Here is a 27,896-nt window from a genome sequence, read left to right on the forward strand (position 1 = left end):
AGGAAAATCGTGCCCCACAATTTGATAGCTGAACTAGATGGCGCTGTGTTTCGTGGTCACTGAAATTGTCAAAATCTATAGGCACTTTTGACAGCCAGAATGACCGCATGTATGCGTTACAGCACCATCTTATTCATTAGTTGTCAAAAAGCACGAATTTATCTTAGAATACTCATCTTAGGGTACAGATGTAGTGCATAATCGTTTTCCATCGTATTTTCTCGGAAACGTTCGTATGTCGCTATCGTATGCTACTTCAATCGACCTCAGTGCTTTTTGCACCGAAACTGACTGAAATAGCAAGACACGTTCGTACGTTTCCATGAGAATACGATGGAAAATATTTATGCACTACATCTGTAAGTCGCCAATTACTGGCCACTGTTTAATAATTGGCCACCTTATACTAAAAAATGAAGCCAGTAACCGACGATTTAAGGTGACAGTCCATTTCCAACGACAGCTCCATTACTGTTCATTTTACTATGGAAACTGACAATGACAGCGACGCGTTCAGTACCGGTAGTGCAGCTGCGGTCAGAAATGGAATGTTACCATTACTCTTATGTAATCAGTGAATCTTTGATTTATCCTTCTGACATATCCATAACAAAATACTTGTAAAGAATCCACAAGCATTATAATATAATAATAATTAAGTAATCATCGATATAATAAACATATCTTATTGACTTAGTAGATTAATATAATACAGGGTGTAAATAATTGCTCACTATACTAGTTTTTTATACATCATTTCGTCCATTTCATGGAAAAATCAAAAACGGGAACCTAAAAAAATCCAAAGCAATTTTTTACACCTTATACAGAATATGTACATTGTTTTTTTTTTAATTTAATATGAAAATATATTCATATATATCTAAAAAGCATAAACGATCTCAAATCTAAAGAGGACGCAAAATATGTAATAACATAGTAATATTTAAGTGACAAGTCAAGAATATAGTACCTTATCTAACTTATGTTACAATTACATGCTATATCAAGGCAATGGAATTATTTAAACAAATTTAAAGCGACTAAGTTCTCCGCGGAAACTTATAAGTCATAAGTTAAGTCGTAACGTGACGTAACTTTAACATGTCTCATTTTTATTGACGTGCCGACGAAAAGTTGACAAAAAAATTTAAAATGGAAACTTTCCAGAAATACCCGGAAACTTCCAAATTTTTGAAAACTTTCCACAACTCGATCACATCTGTACTCATTTCTTATTTTAGAGCAGCGGTCGGCTACCCGCATGCGGCCCGCTAGCCTCCCTGGCTACTTTGTATGTAATATTGACAAATGACGATAAAGTCATAAATATTAACAAAATGCGGCCCGCGTCCACTTCGTTAACTGCTATGCGGCCCTTGGCTGCTAAAAGGTTGCCGACCGCTGTTTTAGAGGATGTGTCATAACATCCGACGTGATTTAAGGCCCCGAATCATATTGCTTAGGACTATTTGGATCTATGAAGCATAACGTAAACTGGCCTATTGTCGACACCCCACCAATGGTTGGCACCTTCAATCTTTTAAGTGACACGTACATAAATAGATGCCAAGGACTGGTACTATTCAGTTTGGTTACTTGGGATTCAAGGTTTAGTTTTAAGTTATTAATTTTATCTTTATTCCATGTTTGCGTATTTTATGTAGTTTTGATTGATAAATAATATCAAAAATACTCAAATACATTGAAAATATCCATAACTCAGGAAAAAATATCTGTGATAAAAACAGAATTAAATACCCTTACCAGGATTCGAACCCGGGACCTCCTCCTCCGCAGTAAGGGTCAGTACTGAATAGGCTAGGAGCCAGATTGAGAAAGCGAAGACAAAATAAACGAAGGAAGATTGATAAGTTATACTGTCAAGGAATTTTATTTGAGTACCATTTCGTTGTCACAGTGACAATAGTATGAGCTCTCTAGCGACAAAGACATAATATATGTAACTTCGTATAAGATGAATAAAGTCTAAGAAAAAAACGTGCCTCGGAAATCAAGAAAACATCATTCTCGGATAGATGGCGCACATATCTTTAGCCTATTCTCGGCTAGATGGCGTGACGACACCGTTTCATATTTAAGAATTTTAACACATCCGTGAGTGAGTGAATGAACATGGGTCAAAATGATATAAAAATAATAAAATCATTTATCCATATATATTCATTTTTTTGATAATTTTATACGTGTTTATTTTGAGTTATAGTCGTGTGTCGATAGATGGCAGTAAATTTACAGTGACTACAACATTTACTATGACCCCCCTCTATACTATCTATTCTTTTTGCTAGCGACTTTCATATTGATTGTCATCGTGACAAGATACGAAATGGTACTGAAATTAAATTCTCTTACTGTACCTAGATAATAATAATTCTATGTCCGTTTCCTTCATAAAAGGTAGGATCGTATAGAAGTGGTATACGCGTGCCTCCGTGAGGGACTAAATTGTAAATGCGACACTGTGATTGGTCGAATTCATTTGTTGCCCACCATTCTCCATACTAATAAAAAGGTGGGGAACAAACAAAAAGTGAGACTGTGACAAGGACAAGCAATAATACCGCTTTCTCTGCTACTCCTACTGAAAGATAGATAAGACTATCCCGTTCTGTCAGTTACCCCCACCACTCATGCCAGATCCAGGTATATCCTAGATTCATGATTTCCTTATTTTTGAAAGCCACAAGCTGACACAACTGGTCAATATAATTCATACATATTATGGACGGCAAAATAACATCTCCAAAGTGACAAAGGGTAATTCGTCAATTACTGGCCACTGTTTAATAATTGGCCACCTTATACTAAAAATGAATTCTATTCACCTATAAACACAATTCATTTTAGTATAAGGTGGTTATTGAAGGGCGGCCAGTTATTGAAACCTTATACTAAAATGAATGCTGTTTATATGTGAATAGAATTCATCAAAACTGTATTAAGTTAGATGTGATGGCACTTAAATGGCTATAAAGTCGGTCGGCCCTTCAGAAGTGCCATTATGTAATTAACACCAGCCAAATCCTGCGAGCCCTCAGTTTATTGTTATTATGTTTGAACTTGGATACCAAATAGTGCCCTTCAAAGGTGACTTGTGACAGTCGTGTTGAGGTGACATGTGACAGTCGACTTGAGGTGACATATGACAGTCGTGTTGAGTTGAGGTGACATGTGACAGTCAGTCGTGTTGAGGTGACATGTAACAGTCGTGTTGAGGTGACATGTAACAGTCGTGTTGAGGTGACATGTGACAGTCGAGTTGAGGTGACATATGACAGTCGTGTTGAGTTGAGGTGACATGTGACAGTCAGTCGTGTTGAGGTGACATGTAAAAGTCGTGTTGAGGTGACATGTGACAGTCGTGTTCTGCCTTTCAACAGGGCCATTATGTTGTGGGTTTTAATCAACACCAACAAAATCCTGCGAGTCCTCAGTTTATTGATATTATGTTTGAACTTAGATACCAAATAAATAGTACCCTTCAAAGGTGACATGTGACAGTCGTGTTCTACCTTTCAACAGGGCCGTTACGTTGTGGGTTTTAATCAACACCAGCAAAATCCTGCGAGTCCTCAGTTTATTGATATTATGTTTGAACTTAGATACCAAATAGTGCCCTTGAGAGGCAACACGTGACAGTCGTGTTCTGCCTTTTAACAGGGCCATTATGTTGTCGGGTTTAAACACCAGCAAAATCCTGCCATCCTTGAGTTTTATTTGAACCTATACCGGGATAGTCCTTCCATCAGTGGATATCCTCCAGAAAATATGGCAGTCACACTTAATTGATTATGCTTGAACTTAAAAACCTAATAGTGCCCTTGAGAGATAACATGTGACAGTCGTGTTGAGGTGACATGTGACAGTCGTGTTGAGGTGACATGTGACAGTCGTGTTGAGGTGACATGTGACAGTCGTGTTGAGGTGACATGTGACAGTCGTGTTGAGGTGACATGTAACAGTCGTGTTGAGGTGACATGTAACAGTTGTGTTGAGTTGAGGTGACATGTGACAGTCGTGTTGAGGTGACATGTAACTGTCGTGTTAGTTATGTCTTTCAACAGTGCCGTTATGTTGTGGGGCTTAATCGACGCCGGCGAAGCCCTGGGAGCCTTCGATAGCCTTGACGAGTTTCTCGCGCAGCTGCTGGTAGCTCTCGTACGGGGGCAGGTCGATGCGGTTGAAACTGATGAAAAAACAAATTTTTAAGTGTGTTAACAATATATATATGGCGAATTTGGACTAAATTCTATAAGGTTGGTATTCCACGTCCAATTTCTTGGTCCTATGTGTATTTGCGTCTCACATTTTGCTTAATGAGAGAGTGAGACGCAATGCATATTGGACCAAGAAATTAGACAGGTAGAAACCCTAAGATATTTTGTAGTTCGAGCAAGATTTAAGTTTCAAAATATTCTTTGTTCAAGTAATATTGGCCCTGCAATCTTTATCAGCAATTTATTGTTGTAGATTACTCTTATTAAAAATGTTTAACAGATATCAATTTCCAAGAATAAGAAATTCATAAGAAGATTCTCAAGTATATTTAGTTTTAGTGTTCCGTACAAAACTTTGTTTACGGAACACTTATGGGATCACTTCGGTCTTGAAAATCAGTTAAATACGTTTTTATTTTTAAGACCACTAAATTTTTCGGGCTGATCAAGTCCTGTATAGAAGGTGTCCGTGAACGAGAGTAAAGTATAAATAAAATAAATGTGTAACGTTAGACGCCGTTGGGACCGTAGGGCATCTTTCGCTCGTCCATTACACCCTGTATGATGTACAAGGTGACTTTGAACAAGTACAAACTGTACAGTCGCCATCAGATATATCGGAGCGGCCAAGGTGCTCACAAGTATCTGAACACGCCTCCATTGTCAGGGCGTTAGAGAGCGTGTACAGATATTGTGAACACCTTGGCCGCTCCAATATATCTGATGGCGACTGTACATATATCTTACCATGTATGAGCCCGGGGGTAGTTGTCAGGCGCTCCCCACTTCTCGATAGTGAAGAGCTGGGGTCCGTTGGACCCGTATAGTTCTTTGAAGCCGTTCATGGGTACTCGGGAGGTACCCGTCACGAACTGTAGTAGTCGGGAACGCATTTCGTTGGAGAAAGATAGCACCACCTGTAACAATATACACTTGATTAATAAAATAAATTAAAATATTAGCATAAGAGTTGAAAACCGTGCCCCGAGTTTTACAGCTGAAGTAGATGGCGCGCACTGGATTGTTAAACGTCAACGTTTGATGTCTATACTCGTCTTTACATCTTTTATTTGTAATAATAAGTTGAATGTGCGTTCGTGTTTTTGCTTGTGTATTGTCTACAAGTACAGAGCTGCAGAGATAACTGACCCCCCTGCAGACATTTGTGTGCAGGGGGATCCTGTATTGATCACCCATATTTTTTACGAAATTCCACCTCGAAGATTCCTACAATCTAAAATAATACTCGACAAACTGTTTAAGAAAAACCGGATTGTTTGGCTTGCATCTTCTTCGAGATTTGATGGTGATGAGTATTAACTGCTATAACGCAATGTAGTAGTGCTCTTTCTGTCACGACTAAGTGTATGTCTATAGAATAGTGTGTCTCTCAGTCTCTATCTCTTTGCGAACTCCTCGCTTCGCTCGGATCACGCTGTATTCTTCGCTGTTGGTTTGTGTGTCTTCTCTCTCTCTCTGCGATCTTTAGTGTTCCCTGCCGCTAGCCACGCTAGCTACTAGGCTACTAGGGGTGCTAGCTAATGGTCACGGTCAGTCGTTATAGATAAGATGAGATAATATTTTTATTAATTTCCTGTATTATTCAAGTCCTAACATATGACTCACCCTCAAGAACCAATGCACCACAAGATAGTTGCTCGCTTCGCTCGGAGCACGCAGTATTCTCCGCTGCTGGTGTGTGAGTCTTGTCTCTCTCTGTGTGCCTCTCTCTCTCTCTCTCTGCGAACTCCTCGCTTCGCTCGGAGCACGCAGTACTACGTTATCAGTCAGTGTTGTATATATGTGCCTATGGTTTAGTGTGACATATGATATGGTGCGCGACTCACCCTCCAGAACCACTGCACCACGAGATGGTTGGCGTGGTAGTCGCCCTTGTAGAGGGTGTTGGCGCGCCAGTCGCGCACGTCGATGTGCTGGATGCCGCACAGCAGCAGCTCCAGCTCGTGCTCGTCGAAGATCTTGAGCAGCGGGAGGGGTACTAGACCCCCGAGCCCGTCGAGGAACGCGTACATCTGCTCCTGGACGCGGCTCACGAAACGCCATTCGATCACCAATCTGAAATAGTTGGATCAGCTTAGTTTGACGAATTTTCTAGCCAAGCGACGTCACTATACTTCGTTTTTTTTAGCATTAGAAATTAGGTAAACAATCTTGATGTGTCTTTTAATTGAAAAACACATTTTAAAAATAAGTTACGGCAAATACGTAATAATTATGAATCTAATACGATCATTTATATTCTCCTGCTTTCATAAGTAATAGTTACTGATTTTTAAAAAGCGTTTTTCAATTAAAAGACATGCCAAGATGGCTTACCTTCTTTCAAGTTCTTTCTAATGCTAAAAAAAACGAACTAGGGTACATCGCCAATTATTAGCCAGTTTTCAATTACTGGCCACCTATACTAAAATGAATTCTGTGTATAGGTGAATAGAACTCATTTTTGTAAGAGGCGGCCAGTTATTGAACGAGTGGGTTGTGGATAAATTTCAGTTACTGGCCATTTTCCTTATACTGAAAATGAGTTTTATTTATCTGTAAATAGAATTCATTTTTGGAATAGGTGGCCAGTAATTGAAAACTGGCTAATAATTGGATTTTCGTACCTTATATACTAAAATGAACTTTGTTCACCTATAAATAGAAATCAAATTAAGTGGCCAGTAATTGGGGGGTGGCTAGTAATTGGCGATGTACCCTATAAACACAATAAAGAGTGTAGTCGGACCACGCTAAGTCTTCACGTGTCAAGTGTTACGTCAAGTATGGAGAGCTTATAGGGATATGTATGCATTCTTACTGCCAACTTTGACAGGCGTGGCTCACTCCGCGATTTCGTCGCTTTGCAACAGGTAGCTAAAAGTACATCCGTCCCACACCAATTTTGGTGGCTAGCCGCGCGTGGCGCTGTCCCCACCTAGCGGTCATATCTGTCCTAATCGTAACAGACTACGCGTTTTGTTAGAGAGTGAATCTTTGTACCTAGTACTATTATTTATTCTGTGACTTTGATCAAAATTAGCGTGGTCAGAGTTCATTATGAAAATTAAAAAACCGGGCAAGTGCGAGTCGGACTCGCGCACGAAGGGTTCCGTACCATAATGCAAAAAAAAAACAAAAAAAAAACGGTCACCCATCCAAGTACTGACCACTCCCGACGTTGCTTAACTTTGGTCAAAAATCACGTTTGTTGTATGGGAGCCCCATTTAAATCTTTATTTTATTCTGTTTTTAGTATTTGTTGTTATAGCGGCAACAGAAATACATCATCTGTGAAAATTTCAACTGTCTAGCTATCACGGTTCGTGAGATACAGCCTGGTGACAGACGGACGGACGGACGGACGGACAGCGAAGTCTTAGTAATAGGGTCCCGTTTTACCCTTTGGGTACGGAACCCTAAAAAGTAGACAGTAAGTAACAGGAATCTGTTAGTATTTAGTCTACTTTTTGAATGGCGATAAATAACTAAAATATTCTTACTTGATGTATTCGTCCTTGTTGTCGTTGTCGACGGAGATGTTAGCGCCCCCTGGCTTCAGTTCTCGCTGGATCGTCTTACCGAACTGTAGACCTTATGTGGACAAGATAAGGTATATAATGTACTAACTTGATGTATTCGTCCTTGTTGTCGTTGTCGACGGAGATGTTAGCGCCCCCTGGCTTCAGTTCTCGCTGGATGGTTTTACCGAACTGTAGACCTTATGTGAACGAGATAAGGTATATAATGTACTAACTTGATGTATTCGTCCTTGTTGTCGTTGTCGACGGAGATGTTAGCGCCCCCTGGCTTCAGTTCTCGCTGGATCGTCTTACCGAACTGTAGACCTTATGTGGACAAGATAAGGTATATAATGTACTAACTTGATGTATTCGTCCTTGTTGTCGTTGTCGACGGAGATGTTAGCGCCCCCTGGCTTCAGTTCTCGCTGGATGGTTTTACCGAACTGTAGACCTTATGTGAACGAGATAAGGTATATAATGTACTAACTTGATGTATTCGTCCTTGTTGTCGTTGTCGACGGAGATGTTAGCGCCCCCTGGCTTCAGTTCTCGCTGGATCGTCTTACCGAACTGTAGACCTTATGTGGACAAGATAAGGTATATAATGTACTAACTTGATGTATTCGTCCTTGTTGTCGTTGTCGACGGAGATGTTAGCGCCCCCTGGCTTCAGTTCTCGCTGGATGGTTTTACCGAACTGTAGACCTTATGTGAACGAGATAAGGTATATAATGTACTAACTTGATGTATTCGTCCTTGTTGTCGTTGTCGACGGAGATGTTAGCGCCCCCTGGCTTCAGTTCTCGCTGGATCGTCTTACCGAACTGTAGACCTTATGTGGACAAGATAAGGTATATAATGTACTAACTTGATGTATTCGTCCTTGTTGTCGTTGTCGACGGAGATGTTAGCGCCCCCTGGCTTCAGTTCTCGCTGGATGGTTTTACCGAACTGTAGACCTTATGTGAACGAGATAAGGTATATAATGTACTAACTTGATGTATTCGTCCTTGTTGTCGTTGTCGACGGAGATGTTAGCGCCCCCTGGCTTCAGTTCTCGCTGGATGGTTTTTCCAAACTGTTCTTCGTCTACTGAGAACGTTAGGTACAATTCTGACGGGTCGTTTTCCTAAAACAATATTTATTGTTACCAAAAATCCTCCTTTTATTTCATGCATTATCAAAAATAAATACCCTTGCTGGGATTCGAACCCAAGACCTTCAGCTTCATAGGAAATATCTACCAACTAGGCAAAGGGACTGTCAAACTTGTAATTTGTCTTGAATAAATGAACCTATCCCCTAAATAAGAAAAATTACAGTTGAACTTAAATCAACAATAAGGATCTATTTGTCTATTTTTTAAATCCAATAAAACTACGCAATTTTTTTAAATCCAACAAAATAAAACAAAAGCAACTCTGTCCCACTTGAAAATGATTTAAAAAACATTATTTTGTTGATCAAGCGAGCGCGTAGCAAAGCGTCTCCGCTTTTCAGCTTAGATAAGAAAGCTTCCGTTATGCTCTGGTTTCCTAAGGTTGCCTCCAGAATCTCGCGAACTAAATTGACAGGTCAATGTGCACAAATGATACCACAGTTTGGCCAGTGCTGTGCATATCGATATTTTCAAAAAAGTTTGAATTAGAGAATATCGCGAGAATTCACCGCTAGGGGCGCTACTGTTGCGCGGTCAGTTTATCTTTAAGTAATTTATTTTACAAGTTACTTGGTATTTCGAAAATTGTGCAATTTAATAGTAATAGAGACAATAAGGATATTGGATAAACATATTATTGTAATTAAATAGATATTTATTTATTTGTGGTATAACACATTTATTACGTTAAATAATACAAATTTTAAACGTATTTAAATAACAGTTGTGCGGTAGAAAAAAGAGAAATCTAATCTTCAAGCATGGGTATTCCACAGCCGTCTTCAGATCCAAATCTTACTATCCTTCTTCTCGTTCCTCTAATTCTTAGAGATACCGCTCTGAGGATTGGTAAGTATTTGTATTTTGACTTTGATCCAGTTGATTATTTGTGAGTATGGTTTGGACCATTTTTTCATGGAGCTTAAGGGAAGTTATTTTGTTTCATTTGTTAGGAAAACTTACAGCTAGAATAACAAGTAAGGTGATAACATAGAAACAGTGATTTTGGCTCAAAATACAAAAAAAGGCCGGCCGTGATGGGGAAATATTTCGTACAATGTGATTAATTTCTCATTTAATTTGTGTCATCTACTGGTCACATGTATAAAATTAAGTCACCAATTTTAGATTTATGGCGACAACCGAGATCTTGAAACAAACAACTTGCCCCCAAACCTGCATAGAGTCAGACAGATAGAAATTTGTCAGTTTCGCATCCGCACCTCCTGATTTGATCGGTAACGTCACATCACAATCTTACAATTGAATCAACCACTTTTCTCGTGACATTCATATAAATCGAAATCGGTTGTGACCCCTTTATAACTATGACTTGGGTAGTAATTGCAATAACTTACCTACTTATCGATATCATTTTATCGACATATACCCGTGACTATTTTTTCTTTGCTATTCCTGGTATCATTTTATTTGTCAAACTCATGTCAATTTAGTTCGCGAGTTTCTGGAGGCGACCTTAGTATAGCGGTGCCGTCATATAGCGGCCGTCTCCATACAAATACTACGACATCCATATTTAGCCGTATTATTTTGTATGGAGACGGCCGCTATATGACGGCACCGCTATACTAGGAAAACCGATCTTTAGTCCGGCAGTTCTTCCGTACAGGGGAGGATTTCTCGAACGGTATTAGACGGTATTAGTCTAATATTATTAGTGTGTTGCCATGGCAACCCGTACGACTTGACAGTTCGTGGACTAATAACATTAACCTAATATCGTTCGAGGAATGGGCCCCAGGCCGCATTTCTTAAACGATTTTTGAGACAGTATCTGAGCCGGAACTATTTTGTCGACTAAGCTTTTGTTTTTTTTTCTATACGGTGGAGTTTAGGAGTTCGCGAGGGCCACAGATCCACTAGAACTCTAAGGCCCACTTGCACCATTCCACTAACCCGCGGTTAACCGGTAAAACCTGGCGTTACCATGGTTACCAGTACAATTTGACACTAGGTTAACGGTTTAACCGATTAACCCCGGGTTAATGGGATGGTGCAAGTGTGCCTAAGTAGACTTTAGACAGTAAACTTTGCTAAGATACGTTGGACATACCTTGATCCACATGAGTGAGTTGTAGTACTCGAGGTCCACGGATTCCATGTCTTGCAGCTCAATGGTCTTGCCTACCATCATCTTGTAGAATGGACGGATGAAGAACGCTGCACACAGACATATTAAAATCATTAATACAGGAATACACTTGTCACACCAGTAAGAGTGTTTTCACATTGTCCGATCCGATATCGGACGTCGGAAGTAAGTAAAATGTAAGAGGTGTTTCTCTGTATTTAACGGGGATATAGGATCCTACATGCGATATGGGATCGGACAATGGAAAATGCTCTAAGGGTCTCCCCTAATATATCGACGCGCATTCGGCAAAAGCCGATAGGAAAAAGCTTTATGTCCGCGCAATAAGAGCGAAAAAGTCGTCGTTTGGCTCGGCTCGCGACGGCCGACGACGCCGGACGCGTCGACCGGTTTTTCGCTCTTATTGCGCGGACATAAAGCTTTTTCCTATCGGCTTTTGCCGAATGCGCGTCGATATATTAGGGGAGACCCTAATACTGTAAGATTTTTATCACACAGGTTAATAGAAAAGAAATAGAGAATTTAATGTACCTTTTTAGGTGGATAAGGACTTAATGAGAAAATTAGGCTATATGAGCCATAACTTCGGGTATATAATAGGGCTATTTTTTTATTCCCGATATAGCCTTTTGTACGATAAGTTTTATTTTGGGCAATAAAGTTTAAATAAATAAATATCGCATGTGCATCTACATGTATGTGCACAGGAGTATCTTCACATGAAATAAAGTATCATAAATACAATGCAGGGGAGACCGAGGAGAGTTGGAACTTCGTCGATTTTTTGGAATCTATTAACTAGAAACTAGGTCGCAACAGTGTGCGTTTGTTAGCTCGTAACTTGAGAGTAACTATAAATCGACGATGTTCCAACTCTCCTCTGTTACAACTCACCCCGGTCTCCCCTAATCGTATTTTCAATGCCACTTCTAATATTGTGTATCTGTGCTAAGACTGCTAAATGTACATGTAATGTATGTAGTTATATACATATACCTACTATAGTAAGGACTTGAATTCTCATTGTGTTGCTACTATGACATTAGATTAACAACTTTGCTGTATGTTATTGTAACGCAATAGAGAACTTGGCAGAGTATTCTGAGCTTTATTATAAACGAATAGGGTTCATTTCTCACCGTCTAGCAGTTTACCGTGATACACCGCCATGCCAGCGACTCTCCATATAAACTTGAAGTAGTTGAGGTGTTCCTCGTTGCACACCCCACTGTTGGGGTTTATTTGGAGTGTGTAGTTGACCATGGCGGAGTATTCTGAACTTTATTATAAACGAATAGGGTTCATTTCTCACCGTCTAGCAGTTTCCCATGATACACCGCCATGCCAGTGACTCTCCCTATAAACTTGAAGTAGTTGAGATGTTCCTCGTTGCACACCCCACTGTTGGGGTTTATTTGGAGTGTGTAGTTGACCATGGCGGAGTATTCTGAACTTTATTATAAACGAATATGGTCCATTTCTCTGTAATGTGGAGCGTTCGGGTAGCAAATAATACTATGAAAGTCGGCTGAATACTGAACCTCTTTATTGAGTAAACTAGTGCTTATATACTAATGGCCTACGTGAGTGGCATTTAGGTGACCTTTATGAAAATGTACTTAGAATTATTGTTTATTTTATTAAATATATTTTCTATTTATTAAATGTCACATGACGTGTTGACCCTAATACCCAACACGTCATGTGCCTACTCACCGTACATCTCACCGTCTAGCAGTTTCCCGTGATACACCGCCATGCCAGCGACTTTCCCTATAAACTTGAAGTAGTTGAGGTGTTCCTCGTTGCACAACCCACTGTTGGGGTTTATTTGGAGTGTGTAGTTGACCATGGCGGAGTATTCTAAGGTTTATCATAAAGGAATAGGGTTCATTACTCACCGTCTAGCAGTTTCCCGTGATACACCGCCATGCCAGCGACTCTCCCTATAAACTTGAAATAGTTGAGATGTTCCTAGTTGTACACCCCACTGTTGGGGTCTATTTGGAGTGTGTAGTTGTCCATGGCGGAGTATTCTAAGGTTTATCATAAAGGAATAGGGTTCATTTCTCACCGTCTAGCAGTTTCCCGTGATACACCGCCATGCCAGCGACTCTCCCTATAAACTTGAAATAGTTGAGATGTTCCTAGTTGTACACCCCACTGTTGGGGTCTATTTGGAGTGTGTAGTTGTCCATGGCGGAGTATTCTAAGGTTTATCATAAAGGAATAGGGTTCATTTCTCACCGTCTAGCAGTTTCCCGTGATACACCGCCATGCCAGCGACTCTCCCTATAAACTTGAAGTAGTTGAGGTGTTCCTCGTTGCACAACCCACTGTTGGGGTTTATTTGGAGTGTGTAGTTGACCATGGCGGAGTATTCTAAGGTTTATCATAAAGGAATAGGGTTCATTTCTCACCGTCTAGCAGTTTCCCGTGATACACCGCCATGCCAGCGACTCTCCCTATAAACTTGAAGTAGTTGAGATGTTCCTCGTTGCACACCCCACTGTTGGGGTTTATTTGGAGTGTGTAGTTGTCCATGGCGGAGTATTCGAAGAGGCCGTAGTAGGGGTTGAACATCTCTTTCGAGAGGAGGAAGAACCATTCTCGGGCTAGGCCGCCGTAGTCTGGGGGAAAACAATGATTATGAGAATCTTTCTTTTTTAATTTAGAGAAAAAGATAACAGATAACACAACTTTTGTATTTTCTGAAGGATCTCAGGTGTGTAAAAACAGTGTTCACATATATGTACGTAGTTTATATAGTGAGTAATTTTTACTTTGGATGTGTACTGCGAATTTTATTCTAATAATATTGTAAAAACTGTTGACATTTGTAATTGTAATTTACTTATAATTTGTGATTCTATAATTTTATATACTTATCTTCAGTATTTATTTTATTTTTTGATAACAATGTACATATCGTCGTTGCGCTTTCCAAAGCTGGTATGTGTTCAATTTTTGATTGACAAATAGTTACCTAGCAACTAAACATATAAGGTATTAATTCATTTGATTAAAATCTCGCACATATTAGATTTGGTAAGCGCAACAACGATATGTTCGACAATAATTATTATTCAGAATAAAGATTTCTTTATTCTGAACAATAATTGTTGTGTCGATTATTTAATTGCACAATTATTTCGAATGAACATGGCAGCATGAGTAAAAAAAAATATAAGGAGATAAATTGTTTTTAAGGTTTTTCACAAAATATAAAAATCGTATGTTTTGAGAAGTTGACTCAATTCCCACTGGATTTTGATAAAGCCACTCCGACTTACCCAGACCAACTTCGGACTCGAACTCGACCCACAACTTGGTCTTCAGCAGGTCGAGTCTGCTGACTGAACTGATGATTCGGTACGAGTCCTCGAGGATGGAGCTGTATGTATGTAGACACGGACTTACCCAGGCCGACTTCGGACTCGAATTCGACCCACAGCTTGGTCTTCAGCAGGTCGAGTCTGCTGACTGACCTGATGATGCGGTACGAGTCCTCGAGGATGGAGCTGTATGTATGTAGACACGGACTTACCCAGACCAACTTCGGACTCGAACTCGACCCACAGCTTGGTCTTGAGCAGGTCGAGTCTGCTGACTGAACTGATGATGCGGTACGAGTCCTCGAGGATGGAGCTGTATGTATGTAGACACGGACTTACCCAGACCAACTTCGGACTCGAACTCGACCCACAACTTGGTCTTCAGCAGGTCGAGTCTGCTGACTGAACTGATGATGCGGTACGAGTCTTCGAGGATGGAGTTTCTTCGGACTTTGATCTCGAACTTGTTAGGGACGTTGCTCTGCAATACAAAATATAATATTTATGCTCGAAAAAAACAGCCTTTGGAGAAAATGCGGTTTTTAAATGTGAAAGCGAGCTTGCTTGCGATGGTTCTTAGCTATGTCCGATAGAAATCGATTTAGCAGTTTGAAGAGTATTGGCATAAAATGTTTTTGTTTTTGGTATTATAGCGTAGGGTTTTAGCCGAGTAGCCGAGCCGTGACAAAATGCCGGGATAACGCGAGGAAGAAGAAGAGTTATTTTTATGTAAGGTAAGGTGGGGTAAGACTAACATATTTAATTTATTTTACTCGGGGCAAGACAAGCAGTATGAGGATTCTATGGCGGTCAGCATAATATAATCAGCGCGTGTCGATAACTTAGTATAGGTTGGAGCACGCGCTGTATTAGTTAATATAATGTCTGTATCGCAGGACGAATATAACAGGACGTATAAAACGCGTAGGTATGAATAAATAAATCAGTTTAAGATCACCAGTCAACGGTGTCTTTACTCACCCCAACCCAGTTCCTCTAAAGATTCCATACAAATAATAGTTACCCCATCTTACCTTACTTTAGATAGAGTGAATGACGTACCGGTTTACGTAATTGACTTTTCAGGTACTCGTATTTTCGCTTATAGTCCCTGGAGTAAGGCACGGCGGGTCCCGCGATCTGAGGGTTGGACAGTCTAGGGTCCTCCCACTGCGTTGTCCGGGTGTCTGGGTAAGAAATGCATATTTAAATAAAAAATAAATTCAGCTTACCCCTCTCAACCCCCCAAACTTCCCCCTAAAATAAGAAATAAGCGGTTTTGACTTTTTTACAATATTAGTGGTGGTAATTGCTATACGAGTAACTGTTCCAAATTTTAGGTATCTACCAGGGATGTTGCGAATATTCGCATCCGCATCCGCATCCGCGGAACATCCGCATTATTTTCAACATCCGCATCCGCATAAAATCGATGCGGAGCATCCGCATGATGCGGATGTCGACCAAGTGGGAAACAGGAATGTATCAGCAGCGGTGCCGGCGGCGTAAGTGCTAGGTGATTTCGTCATTATATAACGAAATCGTCTAGATCCCGAAAAGTCGACCAAGTTACTGTTTATTAAATAAAACGCACCTAATTATATTCTTGCTCAAATACTAAACGTTTTGTTTTTTTTTTTAAAAAAAAGGAGTAAAAATGAAAAATTTCACGTTTTTTAAGTACCAAATCTTGACATACGCATCCGCATCCGCATCCGCGGAAGTGAGGCTTTAAACATCCGCATCCGCATCCGCGGATGTGAGGCTTTAAATATCCTTATCCGCATCCGCGGATGTCAAAAAATCTGCATCCGCAACATCCCTGGTATCTACGGCAAATAGTCTCTGAAAAAAACGCATTTAACTGATTTGCAAGACCGAAGTGATCCCAGTGTTCCGTGAACAAAGTTTTGTACGGAACACTAAAAATGTACGTTACTTGGCCCATCCCTTATTATCAATTTTACTTATTTCCACCATAAAATGCAAGTTACAAAGCACTTACATCATACAAAGCAAAGACTGGGGTGCGAAACTCCTCTCTTCGGGCAAACTCGGCTCCGCTCGGCTCATTACTCCGAGCAATTATTAGGGTTGACACAACTGACGCCCTTTGCGTGCACGACCACAGATAAGATAATGGCTTGAATTTTGACAACCCTAAATAGCCGAAAGGGATCATATATTAGAAGGGAACAGCATGAGTCGACCCTGAGCCGCTGTCAAACTTCGGTTTTGTAGGAAGTTTCCTTTCTGTACTATTATTTATTCTGTGATGGAGTTAAAAGAGTGCATTCGGTACATTTACGTCACAATAACTAAGAATTACTTACTGTGGTCGATGAAGAAGATCCTTCCATCGGTATGTACTCGCTCCTCCCAGCCTTCCGGTAGGGCGCCTAACTCGTCCGCTTCCGCTCCCGCCACCGCTACCGCTGGTAGATGAGATGTAGCCCACAGCCTGATACTTACTGTGGTCGATGAAGAAGATCCTTCCATCGGTATGTACTCGCTCCTCCCAACCTTCCGGTAGGGCGCCTAACTCGTCCGCTTCCGCTCCCGCCACCGCTACCGCTGGTAGATGAGATGTAGCCCACAGCCTGATACTTACTGTGGTCGATGAAGAAGATCCTTCCATCGGTATGTACTCGCTCCTCCCAACCTTCCGGTAGGGCCCCTAACTCGTCCGCTTCCGCTACCGTAGCCGCTACCGCTGGTAGATGAGATGTAGCCCACAGCCTGATACCTACTTACTGTGGTCGATGAAGAAGATCCTTCCATCGGTATGTACTCGCTCCTCCCAACCCTCCGGTAGGGCCCCTAACTCGTCCGCTTCCGCTCCCGCCACCGCTACGGCTGGTAGATGAGATGTAGCCCACAGCCTGATACTTACTGTGGTCGATGAAGAAGATCCTTCCATCGGTATGTACTCGCTCCTCCCAACCTTCCGGTAGGCCCCCTAACTCGTCCGCTTCCGCTACCGCAGCCGCTACCGCTGGTAGATGAGATGTAGCCCACAGCCTGATACTTACTGTGGTCGATGAAGAAGATCCTTCCATCGGTATGTACTCGCTCCTCCCAACCTTCCGGTAGGGCCCCTAACTCGTCCGCTTCCGCTACCGCAGCCGCTACCGCTGGTAGATGAGATGTAGCCCACAGCCTGATACTTACTGTGGTCGATGAAGAAGATCCTTCCATCGGTATGTACTCGCTCCTCCCAACCTTCCGGTAGGGCCCCTAACTCGTCTGCTTCCGCACCCGCCGCCGCTACCGCTGGTAGATGAGATGTAGCCCACAGCCTGATACTTACTGTGGTCGATGAAGAAGATCCGTCCATCGGTATGTACTCGCTCCTCCCAACCTTCCGGTAGGGCGCCTAACTCGTCCGCTTCCGCTCCCGCCGCCGCTACCGCTGGTAGATGAGATGCGCACCCTAAAAAAATATTTACAAATTAAAACCCTTACGGCTCGGCCACGATATTGCGCAACTGGCGACGGCGGCGGTGGCAACCATAGGTGGAAACGACAGGTCCGATAGCTGTCTCGCTCCAACCTATGGTTGCCGCCGCCGCCGTCGCAAGTCGCGCAATGTCGTGACCGAGCCGTTAAACCCTTTTAACCATTGTACGCTACGCCTATCGTTTGCAGCGCGTCATCATGAACCTTTTGGGAATGCACGAAGGTTAACATTGGGCTATAACCACGCGCATCAGTTAACGTCTTTGGCGGTTAAAGAATTAACCTTTTAACCGCCGTATAAGACAGGCAAGACGTATATAACGACACACGACACGACGTAGACGTGTATAAGACGTATATATAAGACATACAAAATCGGGCTCATTTCGTACATACATAGGATAAAACTTCCTGTAACTTCGTATCGCCGTTGACACGAGCGCGCTCGATGAAAAATTCTATGGCGGTTGAAAGGTTAAAAGTATTGCCGAAATATGTGGTCACTCATACAAAAACAATGTCACTCATACAGAAGAGGTAGGATTACCTGTTCTGGGGTCTATCCAGGTGGTGGTCTTCTGGTTGTGGTCGATGAAGAATATCCTGCCATTGGGCGCTCGCTGCATACTCCAGCCTTGTGGCAAACCTGGTCAGGAGTGTTAGCTTTAACCCTTAGTTCCATAATTCAAGCCTAAATAGGACACAGCAAGCCTAACGATTTTGGTTTGAAAAACCAAACTTAACGCAGCGTACTAAGTAGGCGAACAACACGCGAACGCGAAGCGAAGCGGCGCGGGGTGAATCAATCCTTTGATAACTATAGAAGTGTCCTAGGTGGACGATCTCGTTGCGAACGCCTTGGGCCCGCCGCGCTGCGCCGCGTCGCGTTCGCGAGTTGTTCGCTTACGTACGACGCAGCGTTATACAAGGGTGGCTAAAAATAATTAAATTCCCGTTGCCAGGGAGGTTTTGGGATTATACAGAGCAATTTTTATTATGGGACCAAATCCGAAATCGCGAAAAAATTTGGCTGTTTCATACATTTTGGCTGGTCCATTTTCTATGGGAGGGTATATTTTTTTCGCGATTTTGGGATTATACTGAGCAACTTTTAGGCTGGTTTTAGTGTCACGCGGACCGTCCGTACGGATCGCTCCGCGCGGGCAGCTTTCTCATACATTTTGGCGGTGCAGAGCGATCCGCGCGGACGGTCCGCGTGACACTAAAACCAGCCTAAAAGGTGCTAAAATGCAGTTATTTTTCAGCCACCGTGTAGATTGTGCATTGAGTATAGTGCCTTAATAAAGCTATCGAAATTCAATAAACGACTACCTCAAGGCCTAAAATAAGAGTGGCCTCAAGGGCTCTTTCACGAGGCAAAAGAACATTTACAATAAAGAATTTAATAATCCTTTTTTTGGCAGGACAACTTAAATAATTTAAAAAAAAATGGAGTTTGATAGTTTCTCCTGTGTTTTCATTTGTCTTACCATCACTATTGGGTATATTCTGGCTCTGTTGACTACTGGCGGTACTTCTAGTGCTGTCCGTAGACTGGTTATCAGTTTCGTCCTGTAGAAAACTAAACGTCAGACTAACATAAACTCTCATACTGTGCTATAAGGCATAATTTACAACTCTTCGCGCCACTTGCACTATCACACTAACCCGGGGTTAACCGGTTAAACCTGCGGTTACCATGGTACCAGCACAATTTGACACTAGGTTAACGGTTTAACCCCGGGTTAGTGGGATGGTGCAAGTGGTCCCTTAAACAAGCGGTATACGGTACGTGATTTTTCCCGCCAAGGACGATGCAGTCCTATTAAGATAACTGAAGCGATAAAATGTGGCAGTGCCCCTATAAGCATTGCATTTTTATGGGACTGACGATTATGGTAACGCTCTTACACTTTGACTTGACAAGTCGGTTCAGAATTAGCTTAGATGCCTGATTCCTGAGACAACCTGGAAAATGATAGGCGGGAAAGAGCAAGAAATATAGCGGAATGGCAGAGAACGAAATGTCACTTGGATATTGTCATACATTATTTACTTTCCAATTGGCTTTGTGCCACTTGCACCATTTCACTAGACCGGGGTTAACCAGTTAAACCTGGAGTTACCATGGTTACCAGTACAATTTGACACTGGGTTAACGGTTTAACCGCTTAACTCCGGATTAGTGGGATGGCGCAAGTGGCCCTTAACGACTATCGCTTTGGAAACGCGCCCTGCACGCTAAAAATTCTCCCGTTTTCGCCCCAGTTCGTAAAAATCACGTTTCGTATGCAGCGACCTTAAGACGTTACTTGCCAATAACAATAAGTGCCATTTTCAACCAAAAGGCAAAATAAATAATAATAATTAATAATCATTGATAATTTTAAAAATAAATGCTTTGATTGATTGATTGATTGAAAATGGTACTTATCGCCGGTTGTCAATAAGATGCTATTTTAATATAAGTATGTAGCTTCAATTTGAAATGAACCTTATCGACAACCAACAATGGTGGTACCTTTTGGCTGAAAACATCACATTTATCCTTCATTCACATTTTTTTCTAACTAATCGTAACAAGGTGATAAAAAAACACATCGAAGGATATATATTTTTTCTTCACTCTGCGGCCGCAATTTTATATTTAAAAAACCTCCAAACTTGGTATTTTATTTTACATTTTTAAAATAACCCTATATAATTGCACCCTTTGATACCCATTACGACAAAGTACAGGCCATATATAGATATTACATAGTACTACTACATGCAACATCCATATGTGACGTTCCTCGGGAAAAGGTACCTTATGGCGGCTGGCGCTTACGCTGTTATTCACGACGACGTTCCTATACGAATACGCTGCTGCACGTCGTAAGCGCCAACCGCCATAAGGTACCTTTTCCCGAGGAACTTCACATACCTATAAAACTTTTACAACAAAACATACAAGCGAGCATAGGGTAAAATACCCCTTGTTTCATAACTCAATCACATAAAAACACCTATATAGAAAATATAGAAATAGGGAGAAGCAAATTGCCTCCTAACCCCTAATAAAGATTCATAAAACTTTACGGGCCTGATTTAGTTAAATTATGCTTTATCCCTTTTTTACAAATACATAATTCAAAATGACAGATAAAGGCAAACGATTCATAGCTGATTCAGGCCAGTAACGCGTTTTTGAATAACGCCATAAATATTTAATTTATTTTTTTGGCATCTAAAGTTACCTCAAGAACCTATCTGCTCCACAAACTAGATATTGTACTACTGAAACGAAGTTATATACGGGGAACATATACAAGCAATACATAACAATACAAGCCACATACAAACAACTACAAGCAAACAGTATGCGCAAGCAAAAAGCAATGAAAGTTTACAGTGATATGGCAAGCTTGAAAAACATGTGACACATATTAAAGACCTACCTTAAATTCGCCAGTTCAAAATCACCGTCTACATCATTATTTGTGACGTTCCACGGGAAAAGGTACCTTATGGCGTCTGGCGCTCACGTCGCATAGGACTGCAATAGTATTGTGGCGGCGGTAATAGCATAAACGCCAACCGCCATAAGGTACCTTTACCCGTGCGATGTCACATTATTGCACAGAGTTTAAACTGTTTTTTGCAGTCGCCATTAGGTACATGTATCTCAAAAATCTCATAATCATAACTAACGCTTTGACAATAAAGGCGTTTTCATCAAGTCTGATGACGTCAGAAGCCCTAGTGTACATTTCATTTGATAACGTGACTTGCGTTAGCGTTTGCGTTATATGTTTATTTGTTTGGGATTTTGAACAGCTCGCCAAGCGGGAAGTTTTGGAAACTCAAAATCCCATACAAAATGACACGCAAACGAGCACGTCACGACACGCTATCGAAATTTTACACTAGCCTAGTAAGTCCCCGCCTACATGTACAAGAACAAATTAAATTCGAATTATGTACTCTTATAAAAAAAAAAGTTCCAAATTCAATAGCATAAAAATTGGCTTGGGTCTTACGAGGCTAGGGCTAGGGGTACTTAGCAGAAACGTCTGCTAAGGAAAATATAATTTTAAAATAAAGGGTATATTATAAATTATTCAGATATGATTTAAGGGCACTCCCAGGCAGCCGCACTAACCAACTAAGCCACCAAAGCGCAGCTTCAACTCGTTAACGCGAAGAAAAAGCTTTACCTACTATTCCCTTTAATTTAAAATTATAAATAATTTGGGCGAAAAAGCATATTTTACAATATTAGTAACAATAAGCACGTATTGCTTAAGAGAGAAAACGAAAATGTTTTTTTTTATATCAGTTGCTACTTTTAAAAAAATGCCCTATTTTATGTTGTTGTACACTAGACTTTTTTAAATTTGGAAATTTTAATATTATTTCTACTCAGAACCACTATCTCTCTATTGATCCTAAAAGGAAAAAAGTGTCCCAAAAGGTTTTTTTCCATCCCGTTACCGTTTTCCATAGATTCGTGGCGGTAACGGAATGGAAACAATGAAGGATAGGATCGATAGAGTTCGCGATTCTTCGCAGAAAAAAAATATTAAAATTCCCAAATTTAAAAAATAAATTCTAGTTTAGGTACAACTAATAAAATGGCCCAAGTCGCAATATCAGGGGTCAGATTCAAGAAACTTGTAAGTACCTAACTTATAATACAAGCTCCAGCATATTTCTGAAAAAAAAAACCAAGCGGACATGACACCGGCCCCTAACAGAATTAAAAGTAGGGTAATTCCCCAGTAACTGGCCATCTGTTAGTAACTGGCCACCTGTTAGTAACTGGACACCCTAAACTAAAAAATGAATTTTATTCACCTATAAACAGAATTCATTTTAGTATAAGGTGGCTAGTTATTGAAGGCTGGCCAGTTTCAATGAAACCTTATACTAAAATTAATTCTGTTTGTACAGCTTGGCAAAAGAGCACAAAATAACTTTTTAACTCTTTTTTGACAACCTGTAGGTGAATAGAATTTATTTTTAGTTTAGGGTGGCCAGTTATTGGCCGGTGGCCAGTTACTGGCGAATTACCCTATGGATGAATTCGTTGTTTCTCTATGCAAATATTATTGGACATCACATTAGCATTGTTGTACCTCACGACTCCTCATAGACAATTTTCCCGAAATCCCACCAATGGACGAGACATGACGCTTATATATGACGCAAGATTGGGTACAACGCCCTCTCTTGATCGAATAACGAACTATAGCAAAAAGTTAAATCATGTATGTTGCAGCCTTGCTTTCAAGCGGTGTATTCCCTTCAGTCCCCGTCGCAATCACGTTGGACAGGGACAAATGGGGATAGAATCTTTTCCATATGTGACTGCGGGGACAGATGAGAATAAAATTATTCCCAACTGTACCCGCGTCGATTACGAGTGCCGGGGACAGATAGGCATACACCGTGAAAGCTTGGCGTATCCTTAAATAATTATATGTATTTAATTAGTATTATTTTGGTAATGTCATGTTAGTTTTTCAATCAACTTAAGGCACTATTTTCATTCTTTGCATAAGTATAATTAGTATTAACGAGTCAAGCAAGGTGAAGGAATAATAGAGGGTATTTTTTATTTTACTTTAAACTAAACTTTAACTTAAATATTTAACTGATTTGTGATAAATGATATGTTAGAAATATTGTATGCAACAGTTTTACAACTGAAACAGCCAATCACCTCACTGTACCCAAAATTTGTGTAGTGTAATAATATACAGGGTGATTTCGGGGTCGTGGAGCAAGAGAGCCAGACATCATACAGAATCCAAAGATGAGCCTAATGATGTTGTTAATTATTGTTTATCACCTATAATGATGATTATTTTCCAGATGACAAGTAGGAAAAAACATTTTTGCTTTTGCATACAATTTGGTGACCCTACTCAATGAGACGTCTTGTCGCTTTCCATACAGCGTATGTCAAAAGTCATAGGGTGACCATAATTACGTATAACATTAATTTTACTTGAAAAATAAGAATAATTTAAAGTAATTATCTTTTAATCAAGTACTACCATATGATAATGTGGATCATTTACAGAGTCAGAAATAGTACATTATTGCAGAGGCCGGGAAAGGGCAATTCGTGGATGAGTTTCGATTTTGTCGGACGACGCGAAGCGGTGCTTGTAAGCTTTATGAACACGGATGAGATTTAAAAAAATATAAAAATAATCTTTGATTTTATTAAGCAGTATTCGCACGATCATACACGTGAAATGATAGCTGATCGGGTCGTGTAGTAGCGGCTCGCGGCAATAATAATTGGCCGTTTGCGTTTTTTATTATTAAAAAGTAAATAACACTACAGTAATAAGTTATTACTGTAGTGTTTTTTTACTTCCCGTCCGCTAGAACAGGACAGCGATAGTTTGATGTTTTTTAATTAGAGTTTGACATTAACGAAGAACTTCCCGTAGTATTTTTGCTACAGTAAGGTGAACATTTCCGAGCATATTGGAGAAAAAGTGGTTCTGGATCACGACCCCGAAATCAACCTGTATACAGGCTAAAATTTTAATCACCAGTCATAGCGACTTAATAGTATAAGGCTAGGTCATACTGAACTACTTTTACTATGCGACCAATGCCGAAATCGCGAAAAACAATTTGGCCGTTTCATACACTCCGGCTGTTGTGATGCCGCTGACTTCTATGAGACAGCCATATTTTTTCACGATTTCACCATTGGTCCCATAATAAAAGTTGTATGACCTATAAAGTCAGTACGCAGACGCAGTGGCTAATAAATTACACCCTATATACCAATGTCCGCCCTCCTCCAATGATTGGCATTTTAAACCTTACTTTAAATACCAGTGGTGACTTTCCTACAAAATAATGCCCATGATTAAGGAGGGCCAATGATTGGGTAATTTACCCTAATATGTGTATCTGTATAACTTGTAAAAATTTGTACCTTGCTTCAAAATTCAGGCATGAATATCAGCCAATGGTTAGCAAAGCGAGACTGATCTTGCTTGCAAGCATGTTACATGAGTGTGCATTTTTAAGCCAAAGCATAACCCTTCTTTGGCAATCGGGTAAAAATGGCGTATTTTTAAGTGGTTCCACGGAATTTATATGCAGAATGGAACAATATTTCCATGGAATTACTGAGAAATTCCCTAAATATTACTTTAATGATACCATGGTTATATTTTAGGTTCGAAACCAACCACGTGTCGTTATGTATTCACATCGTGCAGTTAATTTCAAATTAAAATTATAGCATAGATAAAAAAAAATATTTTAGACTAATTTAGGTTTCTTTATGCGTCCAAATTTATCTATGCATCCATGAAATTGCTAAGGAACCCCAAAAAATATCATGGTTAGATTTTAGTTTCGAAAACCAAACTTATTTATTTACATCGTGCAGTTAATTAAAAATTTATAGTTTAAATATGTTAATTTCATGGAAGATGTATACGGATTAAATAGAACACTACCTACGTTAAACACTTTTCATATTTTTTATAGGGGATCTTAGCCACTAACAACAAAAAGATTTTTTCTGCAGTCTTATTTAGACCGTAATTTTTTTATGGGAGCGTTCGGGTAATAGGTACCTACATACATAGGCCGTCACGAATCCCTTCAAGTCTAAAGTATCCTACAGTTATTTTATGTGTTTTTGAGTAGCCATACTCTGAGACACGGATATGTAAGCCATATTGATCAACTTTTGCTATGAGACCAACACCGAAATCCCAAAATTTTGGCGAATCATACATCATTTACCGAACAGGAGATATTTTTTGCGATTTCGGGGTAGACCCTATAAAAATTTATCAATATGACCTACATATTCACGTCTGCATAACTAGTCAAAAAAAGAACATGTATTTACCACGCCGTTAATTTTTTTTAGCCCCTACATAAACCTATGTACCCACACATTTTCTTACCTCAGTATCATCCATAGAACTGCTGGTCATTCGTCGCCGCGACGCCCCTCTCTCTGGCGTGGTGCCCCCAGTGGGCGTACTGAAGTGATTCTCATCAAACGTTAGCGCCTCTTCTATCTCTATCTCTATGCTATCTGCGTCTCTTTCATCCACTCTCCTTGTTTCTACCTCAGCGTTGTCGGTTCCTTCTACGCTTGTAGCGGTAGCTTCTACATTTGAATCTCTTTCGTCCGTTTCTGTATTCGCTGTTTCGCCTTCTGCGCTCTCTGCATTTTCAGCAGTCTCTTCATTTTCTGTATCAGGTTTCGCTTCTGAATGGTCAGGTGCTACACTACTTCCACTAGCTTCGCCATTATCAACATCTAATTGGTTCCCTTCAGGGTTCTCTGATTGGTTCGCTTCCGCGTTCTCCGATTGGTTTGCTTCGGCATTCCCCGATTGGCTCGCTTCCGCGTTTTCTGATTGGTTCGCTTCAGCGTTCTCCGATTGGTCGTTTTGACTAGAGATCGTATCACAGTCTTGAGCAACATTTTCGTTGTCTACATCTCTCTGTCTAATTTCGTTCGCGCAGACTACATCATCTTCCTCCCTTAAATTACTATCACAGGTATTACTTAAGCTAGATTGAGGCACTTCGGGATTCGAATCCCGGTCTAGGGAACGCACGGGGGATGAAAATGGCGTCACCTCTGTGGAGTTCTCGTCGCTCCTATTGCTATCCTGTTGAAAAAACTTAAAGTTGAAATCATTTGAGATGAATGTTTGTCGGTTCGTCTTGGAGAAGTTTATATTTTAATCATAGTTTTTATAAATTCATCTCAAATAAAATCAACTCTACATATGGTCACAGAAAAATATTCGTAGTAAAGCACCCTTATTTACTTTTTAATAGGTAATTTTAACCGTTAGGGTAAATCCTTTTTTTTTATGTTCATCCACTTTCATTTTCATTGTAGCTTAACTGCTGTTATTTTAGTACAATTTTACGTATAGGTTATAAATTGTACTAACATAACTAGTACCACGCCAAGCTACAATGAAAACGTAAAAGGAAAATGAGCTTAATTGTATTGAGCATTAAGTCCATTTTAACGTAAATTGTCTATGATAAGTGAGGACAACACAATGTTTTTTGTTCTTATTCGGGATGAGATCAGTTTTCACCAGATTAAGCTGTAGTTAGTTAGTCTGAGCGCGGAAGCCCATGCCGCTGAAATTAGTATAATGTTAGCTCTTCCATTTTGTCTAACGTATGAAAAAATTAAAACTATATATCAACACATATTTTTATAATCTTTTCATTCTATACATAAAGGGACTATGATTATTTATTACAATTTAGATAAACAGAATACGTTAGTATCTGTTACATATATAGTGCGTAATTGTTTTCCATCGTATTTTCTCCGGCACGTTCGTATTTGTCATGCTACTTCAGTCAACCTCAGTACTTTTTGTACCGAGACTGACTGAAATAGCAAGACACGTTCGTACGTTTCCGTGAAAATACGATGGAAAATAATTATACACTACATTTGTACTACATGTACTGGTTTTTGTCAGTAAAAATAGTTTTTTTTATTTAAATTTTAATTTTTAATAAGATTAAAACGTCAGACAAAACGTGAGCCGTAATGTTAAATATGTAACTTATGAGATGGGAATTAAAAATATGCATATAATTAAAACAAATTAATTATATATGGTAAAACCCCGTAGCATCATAATGATGACCAAATTGTGTCTGATAGGGTACATCGCCAATTACTAGCCACCCCCCAATTACTGGCCACCTATACTAAAATGAATTCTGTGTATAGGTGAATAGAACTCATTTTTGTAAGAGGCGGCCAGTTATTGAACGAGTGGGTTGTGGATAAATTTCAGTTACTGGCCATTTTCCTTATACTGAAAATGAGTTTTATTTATCTGTAAATAGAATTCATTTTTGGAATAGGTGGCCAGTATTTTCGTACCTTATATACTAAAATGAACTTTGTTCACCTATAAATAGAAATCAAATTAAGTGGCCAGTAATTGGGGGGTGGCTAGTAATTGGCGATGTACCCTACAACTAAAAATATTATCTAATTGTATGTTTATTTCAACGAATATATGATGTTTC

General features: G+C 40.1%; 1 protein-coding gene across 1 annotated transcript in view; it reads right to left on the bottom strand.

Moving 5' to 3' along the window:
- Positions 1–4,054: 4,054 nt before the first annotated feature.
- The window catches only part of LOC134671712 (E3 ubiquitin-protein ligase NEDD4-like), a 44,235-nt gene continuing 20,393 nt past the window's right edge, over positions 4,055–27,896 (bottom strand). The window contains exons 8-19 of the mRNA XM_063529545.1: positions 25,772–26,491; positions 19,322–19,403; positions 18,379–18,477; positions 17,683–17,805; positions 15,435–15,559; positions 14,712–14,853; positions 13,458–13,667; positions 10,999–11,105; positions 8,761–8,894; positions 6,089–6,317; positions 4,989–5,158; positions 4,055–4,210 (exon numbers count right to left, since the gene is read on the bottom strand). Coding sequence (XP_063385615.1) covers positions 4,108–4,210; positions 4,989–5,158; positions 6,089–6,317; positions 8,761–8,894; positions 10,999–11,105; positions 13,458–13,667; positions 14,712–14,853; positions 15,435–15,559; positions 17,683–17,805; positions 18,379–18,477; positions 19,322–19,403; positions 25,772–26,491 — 2,244 coding nt within the window. The 3' untranslated portion in view covers positions 4,055–4,107. The remainder of the gene's footprint in view (positions 4,211–4,988; positions 5,159–6,088; positions 6,318–8,760; positions 8,895–10,998; positions 11,106–13,457; positions 13,668–14,711; positions 14,854–15,434; positions 15,560–17,682; positions 17,806–18,378; positions 18,478–19,321; positions 19,404–25,771; positions 26,492–27,896) is intronic.

This window comes from Cydia fagiglandana, chromosome 16 (genome assembly GCF_963556715.1).
Source record: "Cydia fagiglandana chromosome 16, ilCydFagi1.1, whole genome shotgun sequence".
Classification (NCBI taxonomy): domain Eukaryota; kingdom Metazoa; phylum Arthropoda; class Insecta; order Lepidoptera; family Tortricidae; genus Cydia; species Cydia fagiglandana.